The sequence below is a fragment of the Leopardus geoffroyi genome, chromosome X (assembly GCF_018350155.1).
Source record: "Leopardus geoffroyi isolate Oge1 chromosome X, O.geoffroyi_Oge1_pat1.0, whole genome shotgun sequence".
Classification (NCBI taxonomy): Eukaryota; Metazoa; Chordata; class Mammalia; order Carnivora; family Felidae; genus Leopardus; species Leopardus geoffroyi.
Window position 1 is genome coordinate 126,289,453 of NC_059343.1, and position 18,333 is coordinate 126,307,785.

General features: G+C 60.6%; 1 protein-coding gene across 1 annotated transcript; it reads left to right on the forward strand.

Annotated features, from left to right (window-relative positions):
- Positions 1-8,407: 8,407 nt before the first annotated feature.
- LOC123594611 (paraneoplastic antigen Ma6F-like) lies at positions 8,408-16,461 on the forward strand. Its single transcript, XM_045471454.1, has 3 exons — positions 8,408-8,609; positions 13,126-13,709; positions 13,794-16,461. Exons 2-3 carry the CDS (start codon positions 13,142-13,144, stop codon positions 15,107-15,109), a joined length of 1,884 nt encoding a protein of 627 aa, XP_045327410.1. The 5' UTR covers positions 8,408-8,609; positions 13,126-13,141; the 3' UTR covers positions 15,110-16,461.
- The last annotated feature ends 1,872 nt before the right edge of the window (positions 16,462-18,333 follow it).

An 18,333-nucleotide genomic window follows, 5' to 3' on the forward strand; every position in this document is an offset into this window, starting at 1 on the left:
GGGAGGGAGAAACCGAGAAAGAGAGAAACAAGCAAACAAGGCAAGCTGGAGGCCGCCGCTAGCCCCGGGGGGTGGGCACCTGGGCTGCCTTAGACTGTCCTCTCGATTTCGTCTGTTTGCTTGCCGGTGTTCAAAATGAAAAGGGAGGGGCACCCGGGTGGCTCAGTGGGTGAAGCCTCCGACTTGGGCTCAGGGCATGATCTCACGGTTCGTGAGTTCGAGCCCCGCCTCGGGCTCTGTGCTGACAGCTCGGAGCCAGGAGCCTGCTTGGGATTCTGTGCCTCCCTCTCTCTGTGTCCCTCCCCTGCTTGCGCTCTGTGGCTCTCTGTCCCTCTCAAAAACAGAGAAAGATTTAAACAAAATTAAAGGGGGGAAAAAAAAAAAAAAGAGGCAGCCAGTGGGCTTCTGTGCTGGTGCCTACAGAAGACCAGGAGATGGGGCTATTTCCCCAGGAAAAGAACACAGAAAACAAACCCCAGGAAAGGCAGGAGGCGACCCCACACAGGAACTGGGATCAGGAACTGGGGCTTCTTCATCTGTGAGGAGGAGTGGCGCCAGGCCTCTTGCAGTCAGGCTTCTTCCTTCCTGGCGGACTTCCTCTGAGGCCTGGCACTTCCAGACCCCGGCTGCCTCCTCCTGGCTCCGGCAGCCTTCCCTGGGGACCTCAGGGCTTGCAGCCCGCTGGGTGGGTCGGCCCCAGGGCCCTGGGCCTAGGGAGGCCGCAGGTCACCCCAGGGCCTTCCACGCTGCTCCACCCAACAAAGCCCTCTAGGGATCATCTAAGGATCAGCCTTGCAACTGGGGTCTCCCCTGTCCTGGGCGGTGGGGGGCGGGGGAGGGGCAGAGGCTGAACTGATGGTAAACAGGGCCACCTCCTAATGGGGTTCTGGCCTTGCCTGCTCACGGCCCTCCCCGGGGTGCCCATCTGACTCAGAGTAGACCCGTGTGGCCCCTCCTGGCCTCGCCCTGCCCCCCTCCCACCTGCTCGCTCCCTCTGCTCCTGCCACGCCGTCCTCTGCGCATTCCCTTCCACACACCAGTCCCCTCATACCTCAGGCCCTTTGCACTGGTTGTTCCCGCCGCCCGGTACACACTCTCACCTCCTTCAAGGTTTTCTGAAATACCCTCATCTACTCAGGCTTGGGACCCAGCCCCTCACCTCCTTCCCTCTGCTCTAGTTTCCCCAGGGCACTTACCACCGATGAACACACTCTCGCATCCTTCATTTCAGATGTTTGCTGTCCTGTCGTGTGCGCCCTGCCGCTAGGCCTGGACCCACGTGGGGCGACTTTTGCCATTTTCTTCCCTGCCATATCGCCAATGCCTGCAGGGGCCTGGCCCGCGGGGGCTGCCAGGCACACATCTGTGGGACTGGAGGACTGCCGGAGCTCCTTCCCCGCTCAGCTCGCTCCCTCCCTCTCTTGATCTTGCCGGCCCTCCATCCCACCCCTGGCTTCCTCTTCCTACACCTTCTTCTGGGGAGCTCCTCACCACCAACGGTCTCCCCAAAGGGGGGCACCACCGCCCCCCCGCCCCCTACCCCCTTGATAGCTAGCCGCCAGGACACGTCTGGGACCCTTACGGCCTGTGCCTGCTGAGTTCGCCAGGTGCCCCTGAGCAGGAGTGCCGCCACCTCGAATTGCCGGCCTGCCCAGCGCACCCACACACACGGGCGCAAAATCCAAACTTACCCGCCGGGGGCTCCCTTGCCAGCTCCAGGTTCAGAGGCCAATCGCAGTCAATAAACATAAGCTGCTTTCCAGGGGCCCTCTCCCTCGCCCCATGGCCACCTGCCTGCCGAGACGCCCCCCCCCCCTCCCCTCCACAGGGTCCCGCTCTGGGCCGCCACAGCCCTGCCAGGTCGGCATACTGGGGTTCCGCGGGCCGCTGCCGGGCTGTGGGTCCTAACCCCCACCCCCTGCCCCCCGCCCCCGGCAGGCCCAAGGCCAAGGCTGCCGCCTCCGAGAAGCCCTCGGGGACAGCGGCCCCAGGAGATGGCGGGATTCCCCGCCCGGTCTCGACCTGGTCCCTGGGCGCGCCGCTCTCAGGAGGCGCGTTCTGCGAGGCTGTCCATCCTCCTCTGTCTAGAGCCAGGAGCAGGGCAGGAGGTGGGCGGGGAGCGGGCGGGGCCGGGGCGGCTGCGGCGGCGGCGGCGGCGGCGGCGGCGTGGGAACCAGGCGCGGCGGGGGGGGGGGGGGGGGGGGGGCATGGAGCATGCGCGTCGCAGCGGGAGGGCGGCTGGGCCCCCGTGCTGGTCCCAGCGCGCCCCACGGGGGATCTGGCCTGATTGCCAGGGCACCCCGGGGCACTTCTGCTTCCCATCTGGGCTGCTTCCAGGACTTGAGTAGCAGTGGCCGGCCCGCCGTGTGCGCCCCCCCCCCCCCGCCGCCAAAGGGCCAGGGGAGGGGCGGCATTGGCCGAGCACCTCCCGTGGGTCAGACCCCGGGGGTTTTGCGTCCATCCAGTCATCTGTTCATCCATCTGGGATCCATGGGACGCTGTGGGGGCACCCAGTAAGAGACCAACGCACTTAAGCCAGGAGGGCAAAGAGGAGAAAACGGGGTGCACCGAGGGGGGGCCTTGGGGAAGTCCGTGCGCAGACAGATGAAGGAAAGAGCCGCACCCGTTTTCCATCTGCCGCCCCTGCCCCCCAGACCTTTTCGTGACCATTGAGCTGGGCTGCAGGTTGGGCACCGGGGTCTCCATTTTCTGACAGGTCACCGTCCATGTGGCAGAGCCAGGATTGCAATCCAGGGCTGACTCGGGACGCATGCTCCACTGACAATGGGTTACTTGAGGTCAGGACTATGAAAGAGGCTGGCAAAGTAAAGCAACGAGCAAGAACCGGCGAACTGCGTGTCTCACCCACCCAGCACCCCCATCACCCCCCCACCCCCCCCCCGGCCGGGGCGGGGCGGGGGGCTGGGAAGTGAGTATGAGGTGGGCACCCTTTCTGCCTCTGAGCTGTACCCCTCCTCACAAAAGCAGAGCTCGGGCATCTCTTGTTTTCAAATGGCCCTAGGCCCTGGCCAGGAGAGCCTTGGTCTGCAGCCAGAGGCCTTCAGCTACTTGCCCCTGGCTCAGCGGGAGAGCTGGGTACTTCTCACTCAGGGTACTTCTGGCTGCAGGGAGCAGGCCTCGCAGGAGGCCAAGGGCAACACAGCTTTGGGGGCCCTTCCCCGGAACAGAGGCAGAAGAGTCCCCTGTGGTCCTTCGCTGCGGGCTCTGACCCTCCCCCGGGGAGACTGGCTGGGCAGGCCTGGGCCTGGGCTCTTGAGGTCTCGGCGGGTGTACGGTGGCCCCTGAAAAGATGTGTCACATCCTAACTCCTGGAACCTGTGACTGTGACCTTTTTTGGAAAAAGGGTCTTTGCAGGTGTGATGGAGTTAAGAATCTGGAGGTCATCCTGGGTTCTCCAGGTGTGCCCTAAATCCAATGACACGGGTCCTTGTGAGAGACAGAAGAGACGCACGGAGAGAAGCCCGCACGGAGGCGTAGACAGAGGATGGAGGCGTGCGGCCACCGGTCCGGGAATGCTGAGAGCCCCGCGAGACCGGGAGAGGCAAGAAAGACGCTCCCCTGCTCCCAGCTTTTGGAAGGAGCGCAGCCCTGTTAACACCCTTAAGTTTGGCCTTCCGGCCCCCAGAGCCACGAGGGCGCGCACTCCTAGAGGTTTAAGCCACCTGGCTTGTGGGAACTCTCGGCAGCAGCCCCAGAAAACCCACATCCCAGGGAATGGGCTGAGCCTGCTGAGGGAAAGGGACTGGGCCTTTCCGCCCCACATCAGCTGGCAGTCATTGGATGGCGGAGGGTGGGACAGACTCAGGGAAGGTAGCCCCTTTGGCCTGGAACATTCAACCTTTATGGAAGGATGGGCGTGAGAGCCGCAGGCCAGGAGCAGGTTCTAGGAGTGCGTGCCAGCACCCACTGTGGAAGGGTTGTCACAGGGCTGGCTGTGAAAACAAAGAAAAGAGAGACGATGTGTCATTGTGTGCGGCCGTTTGGGCTTCTCACGTCGGCGGTGGTGGCATTACTACACTTAGCCTGGACGGCGTCAGAATGCCTAAAGCAGAGGTGATAGACCTACGAAGAGAAGCGGATAAGCCCACCGTTGTCGCAGGAGGACAATTTCCCTTCTAGCCTTTTTTCAAGTTTTTCATTCCCAAGACTTTCAAACACACGCCAAGCCCGGAGAGCGTAATATGCCAGAAGTCTGTGGACGCCCCGGTCGGCTCCAACAGTGACCGGCACGGGGCCGTCCTGTTCCCTCTCTCCTCCCGTGTGCCTCCCCTCATTGTGGGAGGAGGCTGAACCTTCCTGGAGAGAGGCAGCCTCACCCACTGCAGGCGGGGGATGGTGCCCTGAGGGCAGCAGGTCCCAGGGACCCCAGTGGGGAAGGGGACTGAAGAAGGAGTCCAGGGGAGTCTGAGTCATCAGTGGAAGTGAGTGAACCTCTCGCTGGGGAGGGTGGGGTCTGAGCCAGGTGCAGGGAGGCCAGGCCCGAGGAGGCCGTGGGACAAAGTCGCAGGTGGCTGGCCTGGGGTGGTGCCTGCGGGAGGACGCCACCCCTGCCCCCCATGCCACCTACGCTGTGGCCGACCTGCCCTGCCAGCCCGTTCCTCCCATGGAGGAAGGCGGTCCGGGGCCCGTGCAGAGCCTTCACACCAACTGAGGGTGACAGACAGAGCCCGGGATTGACATGGGAGGCGAGCTGGTTTGTGGACAGATGGACAGCACAAGCTGTTTCTATGCAGGTCCCCGCACCTGCGCACCCCTGTGGTGAAGGTGGCATGGATGGAGCGGAGCCTGCGGGTGGAGGAGGGGGCGGTCCAAACCGTCCTGCTGGGAGAGGGGGGGGGGGGGGAGGGGGGGAGGGGGGGCCCTGGGGTGTGCGGTAGCTGGGAATGCGCGTGGCAGTCAGTGTGCCGGGTCACGGAGGCTGCTCCTTACCCGGCGCGAGGGTCAGAACACTGAGTGGCTCGTGCGGGGGGAGATGTTATGTCACATGGGGGGCCAGTCCTCATACCCTCGGGGTCCCTGAGCTTTGATGGGGCGCTCGTAGCGAGGATGGTGGGGGCAGTGGCGTCGGGCTTGGGTGCCAGGAGGGAGCAAAACCCTCCCTTCCAAACAGCCCACCTTGGCCTTTGTGGGCTTGAAGCTCAGGCTGGAGCTGGGGCTTTGCCGATGACGGCATTGCTGCTCTGGCCGCTGAATCTCCCAGAGGGGAGCCAACACTTTTCCTTTGCTGTCCTTCCTCAGTGTGGCCACCACTGTCCCTCAACGGTCCCTTCCAGTATGGCCACCCCGTCCCTTCACTGACCCTCCCAATGTGCCTACCACTGTCCCTTGATGTCCCCCCCCCCTCTGTGTCCTTAGGTGCTACACTGCCCCAAGAGCTAGCCTCCTTCTTAATTTTTTTTTTGTTTACATATATTTTTCAGGGACAGAGGGAGACAGAGCACAAGTGGGCGAGGGGCAGAGAGAGAATGAGACACAGAATCCGAAGCAGGCTCCAGGCTCCGAGCTGTCAGCACAGAGGCCGACGCGGGGCTCGAACTCGTGCACCACGAGATCATGACCTGAGCTGAAGTCGGACGCGCAACCGACTGAGCCCCCCCAGGCGCCCCGACCCAGCCTCCTTGTAGCATCGAGTCTTGGCTCCGGAGTCAGGCTGCTCTCTGTGTTGTGGGGAAGGTCTGTGAGCAGCAGTTGGGACCACGTGCTTCCTTGACCCTGCCCGAAGAAAGAGAAGCCCTCCTCCTCACGCAGGATGTGAGTCCTCTCCTCCCACCCTGCTGGGCCTTTTGGGTGGTGGGCTGCCCAGATCACTAATAGTTGCCCTAGGAATGCCATGCGCCGCTGGCCGTGGACCAATCAGACCTGCCTCTGGATTTGGGGATCGGGGGTTATCATGCCCTGAGCTGTGTGAGGGAGGGACAGACACTGAAACAAAAAAGGGGGTCCTCAGAGCAACGAAGTAAGGGCGAATGGCTGCTGGGAGAGCAGCCAGCGGTGTCCTGTCTCCAGGCATTCCTTTGGGCGGCAGGGGCTGTGGCCAGAAGGGTCACCAATCACAGGGACCTGCGAGAGCTATCCAGCTTTTCCGAGGTGTCCTGGCGGACGGGAGGCTCACCTTCCAGCAGCCTAGGGCAGCTGCTCAGCCTGAGGTCGACCCGCAGCCAGCTGCACCTCGCCCCCCACGGCCTGTTCCCACTAGGGGCCCGTCCCCAGGCCTATGTGTACACTTGGGAGGAGGGGCAGGTGAGACACGTCTGTAGGTGGACTCATCCCCGGGCCACCTGGAGCTTTCCATAATGCCCCACTCTTTCCCTAGCCCAGACGTCTCCTCAGAGTCCCTGCCCCTTCTATCCAGCTGCATTCTAGACATCTCCACTTGGATGCGCGCAACTCACAGGTCCAAAATGCAACTCACGCTTTTCTACCCAGGCTGGTGCTCTCCCTGAGTCCCCAGCCACAGTGAGTGGAATCCCCATGAGAAAGGCCCAAAATTGAGGATGTGTGCCTTGTTCACCTTGAACTTGGGGCTTGAACTCAGAAACCGTGAGATCATGACCTGAGCTGAAGTCGGACGCCCAACCGACTGAGCCACCCAGACACCCCAGGGAGTCTTTCTAAAGAAACATGACAGTGGAGGGAAAATTTGATTTTTTTGGTCAGAGATGAAGAACGCCAGAAACGGTAAACATGTAGGCAACTATTAAAGAATACTTATTTGCTCTCAATATCTTTATCATACGTGTGACCGTGTCAAGGAAAAACCATACTAGCGTATTGTAGGCTTTATAATAGAGGTAGACGTAACACATATGGCAACTACAGCATGAGGGATGAGGTAGAGGGCGAATGAATCTACATGGTGGGAAGGTTCTTACATTTACGTAAAGTGGTACAACATTAACCTCAGGTAGACAAGTGAACCGTTAAGGGTATACGTTGTAGTCTGTAGAGGAACCGCTGTAAAAACGATGCAAAATGATAACTGCCTAAAAAAGCCGTAGATAAGTTACGGTGGGATTTTAAATAATTCATTATCTCAGGCAGGAAAAGGGGAACGTAGGAACAAAACTAGATGGACAGACAGTGCTACAGACTGAATGTTCGTGTCCTCCCCCCAATTCACATGTTAAATCCCAATCGCGGCGAGTTAGGAGGTGACTTTGGGAGGTGATCAGGTCGTGGGGAGGAGCCCTTGAATGGGGTTAGTGCCATCCATCATAAGAGAGACTCCGGAGAGGTCCCTCACCCACTTCTGTGGACATGGGCGGAAGATGGCTGTGTGTTAACTGGGAAAGCGGGCTCTCACCCGACACAGAATTTGCCAGGACCTTGATCGTGGCCTTTCTAGACTCCAGAGCTGTGAGAAAGAAATATTTTGTTGTTTATAAGGCACCCAGTCTGTGATATTTTGTCATAGCAGCCTGATGAGCAGACTGAGACGGACAGTAAGAAGACACACCTAAACCCAACCGTTCAGAAGGTATAGTCAAAGTTAACGGGTTAAACACTGCAATTGCAAGGCACAGACTGTCAGAAGGAAGAAGGAGCGAGGATTTTGCTGTCTACAAGAGATGCAATTTGAAAATATGGGGCGCCTGGGTGGCTCATTCGGTTGGGCGTCCGACTTCGGCTCAGGTCATGATCTCGCCGTCCGTGAGTTCGAGCCCCGCATCGGGCTCTGTGCTGGCAGCTCCGAGCCTGGAGCCTGCTTCGGATTCTGCGTCTCCCTCTCTCCCCGCCCCTCCCCCGTTCATGCTCTGTCTCTGTCTCAAAAATAAACAAACATTAAAAAAATTTTTTTAAATAAAGACTCCGCTATGTTGCTAGTGAGAGAATCCCACATTATATAGCATGCAAATAGTAAGCCTAAGAAAGTGGGAATGGCTGTATTAAATTAGACAAAACCTATTTAAAGGCAAAGACTATCACCCGACATAACAGGTAATGATGATGTAAGCATCAACTACTCAGGAACACAGAACTGACAGACGTCCTTGCAGCCAATAAAAGGGCTGCCAAATACATGAAACAAAAGTTGACAGAATCCAGAGAAAAGCAGACTTTCCCACAAGTATAGGTGGAGATTTTAACATGTGTGCCCCAGCAGTTGCAACAGCTAGATCCGAAATCAATAGAAATAGAGAATATGTTTGTGACCTTACCAACCACCATAGAAAGCCACCTCTGAAGGAACTCTGCCCGATTCGCCACGATGAGCCCCAGGTCTGTCCCTCCGATGCCGCCGCCTTGTCGGTAGGCCGTCGTAGGGGTGCAAAGTGAAGGCGGGGAGCCTTCTGCAGGCTCCGAGCCTTGGAACCTGGAGCCCCCACGGCTCGCGCGGCCCAGTCGCTACAGTAACATTTTGCCTCCTCACGTGCTCTCCTGGTCCAATCATTTGCTCCGTAAAGAGCGCTTCGCCGAGAACTTTCTAGCTTCTCGGCCTGGGGGCTTCTGGGAGAGCTGGAAGCCCGCGTGGCCTTCGCACCGAGTGCTTGGGAGAGGCGGCCACGCAGTTCCCGGCTGTGCGGCTGACGCGAGTTCTTCAGACCCTTGTGAGTGGGAGCGTGGGGTCGGTCCCCCAGCTGGAGAAGGTAAGAGGGTGGGCGCGGGCCGTGTTAGCGCCGGGGCTTCGGAGTTCCCGGCTGCGTCGGGCGCGGGTGCCCGGGCGGGGAGCCGAGGTGGGTGAGGATGGCCGGAATAGAAGGCTCGTGGTGGGGGGGTGCCCCGAATAGAGGCCTCGTGGCCCGAATAGAGGGCTCGTGGGGGGGAGGGGGGCGGTGGCCGGAGTAGAGGGCTCGTGGGGTGGCGCCGGTGGCCGGAGTAGAGAGCTCGTGGTTGGGGGGGGGGGGCGGTGGCTGGAGTAGAGAGCTCGTGGTTGGGGGGGGGCGGTGGCTGGAGTAGAGAGCTCGTGGTTGGGGGGGGGGCGGTGGCCGGAGTAGAGGGCTCGTGGTTGGGGGGGGGGCGGTGGCTGGAGTAGAGAGCTCGTGGTTGGGGGGGGGGGCGGTGGCCGGAGTAGAGGGCTCGTGGGGCGGCGCCGGTGGCCGGAGTAGAGAGCTCGTGGTTGGGGGGGGGGGCGGTGGCTGGAGTAGAGAGCTCGTGGGGGGGGGGCGGTGGCTGGAGTAGAGAGCTCGTGGTTGGGGGGGGGCGGTGGCCGGAGTAGAGGGCTCGTGGGGGGGGCGGTCGCCTGAATAGAGGCCTTGTGGGGGGGGGCCGGTGTTACGAATAGAGGGCTCATGGGAGGGCGGGGGCCGGAATAGAGGCCTCGTGGCCGGAAAGAGGGCTCGTGGGTGGGGGGCGGTGGCCGGAAAAGAGAACTCGTGGAGGGGGCCGGTGGCCGTAATAGAGGGCTCGTGAGGGGGGCCCGTGGCCTGAATAGAGGGCTTGTGTGGGGGGCGGTCGCCTGAATAGAGGCCTCTTGGGGGGGGCCGATGGTACGGATAGAGGGCTCGTGGGGGGGGGCTGTGGCCCGAATAGAGGGCTCGTGGGGGGGGGGCAGTCGCCTGAATAGAGGGCTCGTTGGGGGGGGGCCGTGGCCATAGTAGAGGGCTCGTGGTTGGGGGGGGGCGGTAGCCGGAATAGAGAACTCGCGGGGGGGGGGGCGCTGGTGTCCGGAATAGCGGCCTTGTGTGGGGGCTGTGGCCGGAATAGAGGTCTAGTGGCCGAATAGAGGGCTCGTGGGGGGGGGGCGTTGGGCGGAATAGAGGCCTCGTGGCCCGAATAGAGGGCTCGTGGGGGGGGGCAGTCGCCTGAAGAGAGGGCTCGTTGGGGGGGGGGCCCGTGGCCATAGTAGAGGGCTCGTGGTTGGGGGGGGGCGGTAGCCGGAATAGAGAACTCGCGGGGGGGGGGGGGCGCTGGTGTCTGGAATAGCGGCCTTTTGTGGGGGCTGTGGCCGGAATAGAGGTCTAGTGGCCGAATAGAGGGCTCGTGGGGGGGGGGCGTTGGGCGGAATAGAGGCCTCGTGGCCCGAATAGAGGGCTCGTGGGGGGGGGGCAGTCGCCTGAAGAGAGGGCTCGTTGGGGGGGGGGCCCGTGGCCATAGTAGAGGGCTCGTGGTTGGGGGGGGGGCGGTAGCCGGAATAGAGAACTCGCGGGGGGGGGGGGCGCTGGTGTCCGGAATAGCGGCCTTGTGTGGGGGCTGTGGCCGGAATAGAGGTCTAGTGGCCGAATAGAGGGCTCGTGGGGGGGCGTTGGGCGGAATAGAGGCCTCGTGGCCCGAATAGAGGGCTCGTGGGGGGGCAGTCCCCTGAATAGAGGGCTCGTGGGGGTGCCCGGTGGCCAGAGTAGAGGGCTCGTGGTCCGGGGCGGGGGGCGGTGGCCGGAATAGAGGCCTCGTGGCACGAATGGAGGCCTCGCTGTGGGGGTTGGGGGGACGGTGGGCATGCTTCCGGGTGAGGGGAGAACTAACGCGGACGCCCGTGGCGGTGTGGGAGCGGGGCGGGGGCAGCCGAGGGAAGGAAAGATTCCACAGTGTCGGAGGCCCGAGAGAGAGGAGGCCTGCTGGCTGAGGGGCGTCTGGTTGGGCGCTCCAGTGGGGCTAATATCTAAGCTTGTGAGGAGCAGGTAAGGAGGGCTCCCTGGTGCCAGAGGCTGGAGGCCTGAGGGGAGCACCGCTGGGGAGGAAGGTGGCGGGGACGATTCCCTGGTGGGGTGGTGAGAGGGCAGGGCTGGCCGCTGGGCGGTGGCGGCTAGCTTCGGGGGCTAGGGGGAGAGAGCTCCTGACCAGTGGTGTCGGGGGTGCGGGAGAGGAAGGGTGCCGGGCGCTCAGACTGGGTGGGAGGACTAATGGCTACTGGGAGTGGCAGAGGGGGAGGGGGAAGAGCGCCCTGCTGAGGTGGGGGGGAGGGGGAGGAGCCTAGGACTGGGGAGGCGTGGGGGGGGGGAAGCTACTGGGCTGTGCGGGGCGGAAGGGGGAGCGGGGAAAGAAGGGCGCCAACTGCCCCTGGCAAGAAGGGGGCGCCCGCTCAGGGTGTGTGTGTGGGGGGGGGGGGGAAGGGCCCCTGCTGGCAGGCGCTGGTGGGAGGACTCCTCGGTGTGGGGAGGCTAGAGGGGAGGGCTAAGGTGGGTGCGCGACTCGGAGGGCCACAAGGGAGGGTGACTGGCTGAGGGTGTGGAGAGCAAGGGAGCGAGGGGTAACGGTTGGGAGGGGGGACGGAGAGCTCCGGTGGTGAGGAGGTGGGAGAGGAAGGCTAATGTCTAAGCGTGTCGGGGAGCCCTGCTTCCAGGGACTAGATGGGTGCTGCCACCCTGCTGTGAGCCTGGGTGCCGGGAGGGGGATGGGCTGGAAGGTACTGCACTGACTGGCCCAGGGTGCGTGGGGGAGGGGTTCTGGGGGGGGTACCGGGGGGGGGGGCTCTGGGTCGCCTCGGAGATGGGAGATGGAATAAGGATTCTAGCCGTGGGAGGGGAAGACCTTGCCCTCCACAGAAGATACAGATTCTTTACAAAAGTGCTTTGCACATTCACCCAGATACATCCTATGTTGGGCCATAAAAAAGTCTCTATGAGTTTTAAAGGATTGTGTTTTTACATAATAAGTTCTCTGGTCACAGGGGACTTTTATTGAAAATTAGGAACGGTAACATATTTTTAAATATTTGGAAACTCGTGGCTCAAAGAAGAAAGCACGAAGGAACTTGGAAAATATTTCAAACTGAATAATAAACCCACGACTTACTGAAATTATTGGGAGGCAGCTAAAGAAGCAATGAGAAGAAAATGTATTGTTCTAAATGTTTATATTAGAAAAGAAGAAAGGCATAAAGTCAATGACCTAATGGTGCATTCAAAGAAACTATAAAAAGAATAAAGTAAATGCAAAATTAGCTGGCTGAAAAAATGCTGTAACTAAGAAAAGAAATCAGTACTAGAAAGCAAATTATCGAGACATTTAACAAAGCCATATGTCGGCTTCTGTTTTTAAGAGAGACACAAGGGGAGCCTGGGTGGCTCACTGGTTAAGTGTCCGACTCTTGGTTTTGGCTCAGGTCATGATCACACGGTTTGTGAGTTGAAGCCCCACAATGGGCTCTGTGCTGACAGTGCAGAGCCTGCCTGGGATTCTCTCTCTCCCTCTCTCTCTGACACTCCCTAGCTCTCTCTTTCTCGAAAATTAGTAAATAAACTTAAAAATAATTTAATGTTTTCATTTGAGAGAGAGAGAGAGGGAGGGAAACTGAGCGCAAGCAGGGGAGAGGCAGAGAGAGAGGGAGACACAGAGTCTGAAGCAGGCTCCAGGCCAGAGCTGTCAGCACAGAGCCTGACGCCGGGCTCAAACTCGTGAACCAGGAGATCATGACCCGAGCTGAAGTTGGACGCTTAACCGACTGAGCCACCCAGGTGCCCCAAACCTAAAGAAAATTAAAAAAAGAATTTTTTTTTGAGAGAGAGAAAGAGGGAGAGAGAGAGAGAGAGAGAGAGAGAGAGAGAGAGAGAGAGAGAGAGAAGGGATGGGGGAGGGGCAGAGAGCAAGGAAGACACAGAATCTGAAGCAGGCTCCCACCTCTGAGCTATCTGTCAGCACAGAGCCCGACATGGGGTTGAACTCATAAACCATGAGATCGTGACCTGAGTCGAAGTCGGAGGCTTAACTGACTGAGCCACCCAGGTGCCCCCCCCCCCAAATTTTTTTTTAAAAGAGAAACAAAAGTGGTAAAGCCCTGTTGAGTGTAATCAAGAAAAAAGGAAGGGAACACTACCAGTATCAGGAATGAAAGAGGGCTATCCCTATAGATCAGACAGACATCACAAAGAGAAGGGAGAGAATATTACGGAAAAATGTACATAAAAAATTTGAAACCTTGACATATTCCTCGGGAGAAACAGCAATTCCTAAAGGTGATGCCAGAAAAAAAAAAAAAGAAAGAAAAGGTGACTAGCTCTGTATCTAGTAAATCAATTAGTATAGTATCAAAAAAGTTTTTGAAAAATCAAACAAAACAGGAGGAGAGGCGGAAGGGGGCCACCAGTGTGAGGAGGATGGGCTTGGCTGTGCGGTGGGGGGGGGGGGGCTGTGTGCTCTGGACACACCCTTCGCCCCTTTGCACTCACAGGCTGGGGCTCACGCTGCGACAGTCTGGGCCCCTCTCCAGTCATTTCTCTCCACCCTCAGGTCGTGAGCAGTGGCGATGGCACTGGCAGTGCTGCGTGACTGGTGCAGGTGGATGGGCGCGAATGAGCAGCGCTCGCTGCTCATCCTGGGCATTCCCGACGACTGTGAGGACCAGGAATTCCAGGAGGCCGTGCAGGCTGCCCTCCACCCCCTGGGCAGATACCGAGTGCTGGGCATGGTGTTCAGAAAGGAGTTGAGATCCAAGGTCGCCTTGGTGGAGATGGCTCAGTATTTAAACCGAAGTGTGATCCCCCGACAAATACCAGGCATGGGAGGACCCTGGACTGTGGTCTTCCTGCCCCAGGCCCCGGAATCAGAGTCAGAGGATACACTCAATTTCCTTGCACAGACCCGGAGGCAAGCAGGGGTTGCCCTGGCAGGCGAGGCAGGAGCTGGGGATGGGGCAGGAGCTGGAGGCAAGGCAGCTTCTGGAGGCAAGGAAGGGGCTGGAGGCGGGGCAGCAGCTGGAGGCGGGGCAGCAGCTGGAGGTGAGGAAGGAGATGGAGGCTGGGCAGCGTCTGGAGGCGGGGCAGCAGCTGGAGGTGAGGAAGGAGGCCAGGCAGAAGCTGGAGGCCAGGCAGGAGGTGAGGCAGGAGCTGGAGGTGAGGAAGTGACTGGAGGCGAGGCAGCGGCTGGAGGCAGGGCAGGAGCTGGAGCCAAGGCAGGAGCTGGAGGCGGGGCAGCCGCTGTGGGCCAGGCAGGGCCTGAAGAGGAAGCAGGAGAGTCAGATGAGGAGGGAGCCGCTGGGGACGCAGGAATTGCAGGTTTGTTAGGATCTGTGAGTGTGGCAGGAGCTGCAGGTGAGGCGGGACCTCCAGGTGAGGAAGGAGCTGTGGGTGTGGCAGGAGCCTTAGGTGCGGGAAGATCCCAGACCCAGCCTTGGAGCCCGGCCTGGCAGCCTGTGCTGGAAAACAGGGCCTCTATGAAACTGAGAACCTTTCCTGGAGTGGAAGAGCCACACCGAGAAGAAGAGTCCTTTGAGAGCTGGCTGGATCACGCCAGCGGCATGCTGTACCTGTGGTGCCACATCACAGAAAGGGAGAGGAGGAGGCGGCTGATGGAGAGCTTGGGTGGCCCCGCACTGGATCTCGTGTGCGGCCTCCCGGCAGAAGACCCTGACGTCCCTGCACAGGATTGCCTGGCCGCGCTGGTCCAGGTGTTTGGGAGGAAGGACACCCCCACGACCGCACGGCTGAAGTTCCTGACCTGTGGCCAGCGGCTCCAGGAGACTCTCTTCGTCTATGTGATTCGCCTGGAAGGCCTGCTGCAGTCGGCCGTGGAGAAGGGGGCCATCCCTCCCAGCCTTGCGGACCAGTTACGCGCCCAGCAGGTGCTGATGCGGGCCCGCCCCAACGAGATGCTCGAGGACAAGCTGAGGAGGATGCGGCTGGACAGGAGACCGCCTGGCTTCCTGGGGATGCTGCGGCTCGTTCAGGAGACCGAGGCATGGGAGGCCACCGCAGCTAGGAGCGAGCACTGGCAAGTGGAAGAGGGGGCCCGTGTGGGCACCGGAGGCCTGGCCGCTGCCCGGGCCAGTGGAGAGGTTGCCGAAGCCTCCCCAGCCAGGGAGGATGCTTCCCAGGCTGCCCTGGCCAACCTAGGGGCCAGTGAGGCCGTTCCTGGCAGTGCCGAAGCTGATACGGCCGCTCCTGAAGCCCGTGATGCCGCCAGGGCAGCCCTCGTCCCTGAGGAGGCCCCCAAGATCTTCCCTGCCACGCAGGAAGATGAAAATGCTCCCGCCTCTGCGGGCCTAGATCAGGCAAGGCCCTCAGAGGCCCCTGGGGGCCCCACCCCTGCCCAGATGGGCAGCGCTTCCAGGGAGGGCCCGGGAGGTCCTGGCTGTGAGCCGGAGGGCCTCGCCCAGGCAGGAGACCAGGAGGCTGGGGAGCCCCTGGAGGAGGGGCCCAAGCCCATCCCAGAGGAGTCGGGAAACGAGGACGGGGCTGGGGAGGTGAGGCCCCCCAAGTCCTCCTGGGGCAAATAGGCCCAGAAGGCCCAGAGGCCCCCTCTCCTCTCAGGCAGCAGCGCTCTGGAGGCAGGGGGAGGCCACGCCAGGGCAGCAGCCTCTCCCCACATGGAGGCAACAACCCACCCAGCCCAAATTTCCAGGACCCCATCTTTCCAAGGCACCCTGGCCACCACCATCAGCCCTTCCAACGGACCAGGACGACCATACTTGATGCAGAGTGGGGCAGGGAGAGGTGCCCCCTCCCATGGCAGCTCCGCCCCAGCCCCAGCCCCAGCCCCAGCCCCAGCCCGAAACCCTGCCAGTCCAGGCAGCCAGCCTGGGAAGCACCCCTGAGTGGCTGGCCCTAGCCTAGGTGAGGGGCACCTGAAAATGTGTGCCACCCACACTGGCCTGGGAGATGTTAGGGGCCGTTTCAAGGGTGCCGGCCCCTCGGGCCGCCCAAGAGGGGGACCCTCATGCACTGACCCGTGGAGCACGTCACTCCACGCTCTGAGAAGCCCACTTGTGCCTCTGTAGGCCCCTTACTGACCCCCCGTGTCGAGTGGCACCCCCAGCTCCCCCTACACGCACCCTAGTTACCATTCCCGTGCAGAGCCCTGAGGTGTGCAGGAGCCCGCGGCGGGTGTCCTGGCCTGACGCAGCAGCCACCTCTCAGCCCCCCCGGTGTGTGGCCCGAGCTTCAGTGCGAGCCCGGGCTCTGCTCGCTGTCGTGCGGTGTCGTGAGCTCAGCCCCTGCTTCCTCGCTGTAGGTTTAGGCCAACTGCTGCTTGTTCTTGTGGAGATGTGTGTGTGTTCTTATCTGAGCAGCCGCCCCCACCCCGCCCCGGAGACCTGTCGAAGCCCAGTCCCAGGAGATGGCGGGAAGGACAGAAGAAGGCATGGCTGGTGCTGACCCCGCGACCTCAGGAAGGAGGCACTGGACCAAGGACAGAGGTGGCCTGCGGGAGTCTCCGTGGAAACCGTGCTGTGATGTGCCACTCTCTTGTTACTTGTGACTGAGTTTCTTTGGCTTGTCCGAGTGCCCCATGCTGCGTTTTGCAGCGTCCTGTGACTGTCCTGTGCAGGCCATAGGGCTGGGCCAGGCCCCAGCATGTCGGCCAGAGGGGAGAGTGCCCTGGAGCGAGGGGCCATGGCCAGCGTCCATCATCCTGGCCAGAGGCCGATCGTGGGGCCCTCAGGAAGGGAGGCTATGGCGGGGGGGGGCCACGGTGTTGGGGGGAACAGGGGCACCTCATTTGGGACCCCAAGAGGAGGGGGGCTGTGACCTGTGGGCTGTAGCGGCTGTTCGGCGTTCCTCTCCGTGTTGTCACTCCTTCTCTTCAATGGTTTCAGCAAATGTTTCTGTTCAATAAAGTTCATTGAATGTTTCAGCTGAGTGCTGCCTCTGCTGTGGGCAGTCGAGGAAAGGGTCACCTGGGGTTGGGAGAGGGAGCCAGAGAAAATATTCTTGTTCGGCACCCATGGGAGGCTTCTCCAGTGACAGGGTAGGGTAGGCACTTTGACAGGAAAAATAGGATGTTTTTGAGGGCCGTTCTATTTTACGGGTGAATTACAAAGTTTTGCGGTCCCGTTGGTCTTCATCTTGGGATGATCCTGTCACCTTTGAAATTGAGCGGGAGTAGTCATGCTTTTTCTTCCCTTGACTATGCTAAAGGGGTCACTGGCATCCAGTTGCTGGGATTGAATATTGCTTAAGGTGTGTGATGCATGGAGTGGGGCCATGCGACCAAGAGCTGTCGTGCTTCCAAAGCCTATAGCATCCTTGGTGAGAGTGCCAGCATTAAAAAGTGATAGGATTTTTGGAAAAGAAAAAAAAAAAAAAGAAACCCAAATGTATTTTAATTTGAGGTATTGTAAATGTGAAAATCTCAGCATGCGACAACATTGACGATACTTACTGAGCAACCGATTAGACACTTGTGGGGTTTCTGGAAAACGGGTACATTTTCCTACCCCCTCCACCTGCAAACAGACTTGCTCTCAAGGCAAAGAGAAAGTTGGGGCCGCTGGGATGCACCATGAAGGAGGCCCCACACTAGCTGCGGGCGGGGAAGGCTTGCTGTCTGCAGGGGTCATGTTCAAGGATGGGGGAGGGCGGGTAGTTGGGTTTCACACTAAGGGCAGTGGGAAGCCGTCAGACCATTTGGGTGAGCCCGGTGTCCCAGGAATCTGCCACTTGCTGTGCCAGCTGTGAAAGGAGCAGAAAATGCCAGGTTGGCACTCTTCCAGCCTCCCTTACAGCTAGGGCCTGGGCACACGAGCAGGACCCATCAATCAGATGAATCTGGGGCCAGAGACGGGAAAGAGTCGGGGCCCCCCAGATTGGTCTCAGGCGGGCTGGTGGCAGTAGGGGCAGTGAGACCTGTCTCCTCCTGAGGAGCAGCCACAGCCGTAGGTCTCATGGCGGCCTCCACGTCCGGCATCAGGGCCGCAGGTCACAGGGTCTGTGCCCACTGCCATAGGCGTGCCTTCAGCGCGGCACAGCAGTGCGACTCAGACCCTTGTTCCTCTCTGCAAAGCCCCCAAGCCTGGCTTTCCAGCCCTCCCCAAACAGCCGCGAGACGCCTGCTATTCAGCTAATTTGTGCTGCCATCGGCTGCAGTGAGATGCGATTGCCAAAGACTCCGCGTGGTACGGGAGCCCCCGACGACACCTGCGAGAAGAGCATCCAGTGTCCGCACAGCAGTGGGTATTTGTATTGCAGTTCCTGCTGGGCAGCTGGCAGTTGGGGCCGTGTCTCGTGCCTCCGGGGCAGGTTGGGGGTAAGCAGGGTGGGGGAGCTCCAGGTGTTGGCCCCCGGGGTATGGGACAGCGTGGGTGGGCCTTGGCCTCTTGTGCCTGGGGGCTGAGTGCTACAGCTGACGTCCGAGGGGGAGCCAGCCTGGTGGGGAGCGGGGAGCCCCCGGTTTGGGGTGAGGGCACACGTCCCTGCCTGAGAACCCCTCCCAGGCCCAGGTGAAGTTTGTGTGTGAATTAGAGGAAGACTCCATTGGCTGACAGCAGCCAGCTGAGGGGGCCGAGCAGCCCGGTTGCTCGGGGGAACTCCTGACCCCAGTTCCCCGGAGCTTCCGGCGCTTCACTCGTGTCCCAGATGGGGTGGTCGGGGACATCCTCACAGGCCTCGCTAACATCTTCCACGTTTCCTTCTCAGTTTCCTTCCTGTGCCCTCTGTCCGGCCCACAGTGCAAGTCCGTGTCGGTCTAGCCCCTTCCTGTCCCTGCCTGTACTCTGGGGCGGCT

What these genes read in the sequence shown, in the direction of transcription:
- LOC123594611 (XM_045471454.1), top strand. Translation starts at nt 13,142, where the DNA reads ATGGCACTGGCAGTGCTGCGTGACTGGTGCAGGTGGATGGGCGCGAAT. An exon ending in AGCTGGAGGCCAGGCAGGAG is followed by an intron (nt 13,710 to 13,793) that starts GTGAGGCAGGAG and finishes CCAAGGCAGGAG; the next exon opens with CTGGAGGCGGGGCAGCCGCT.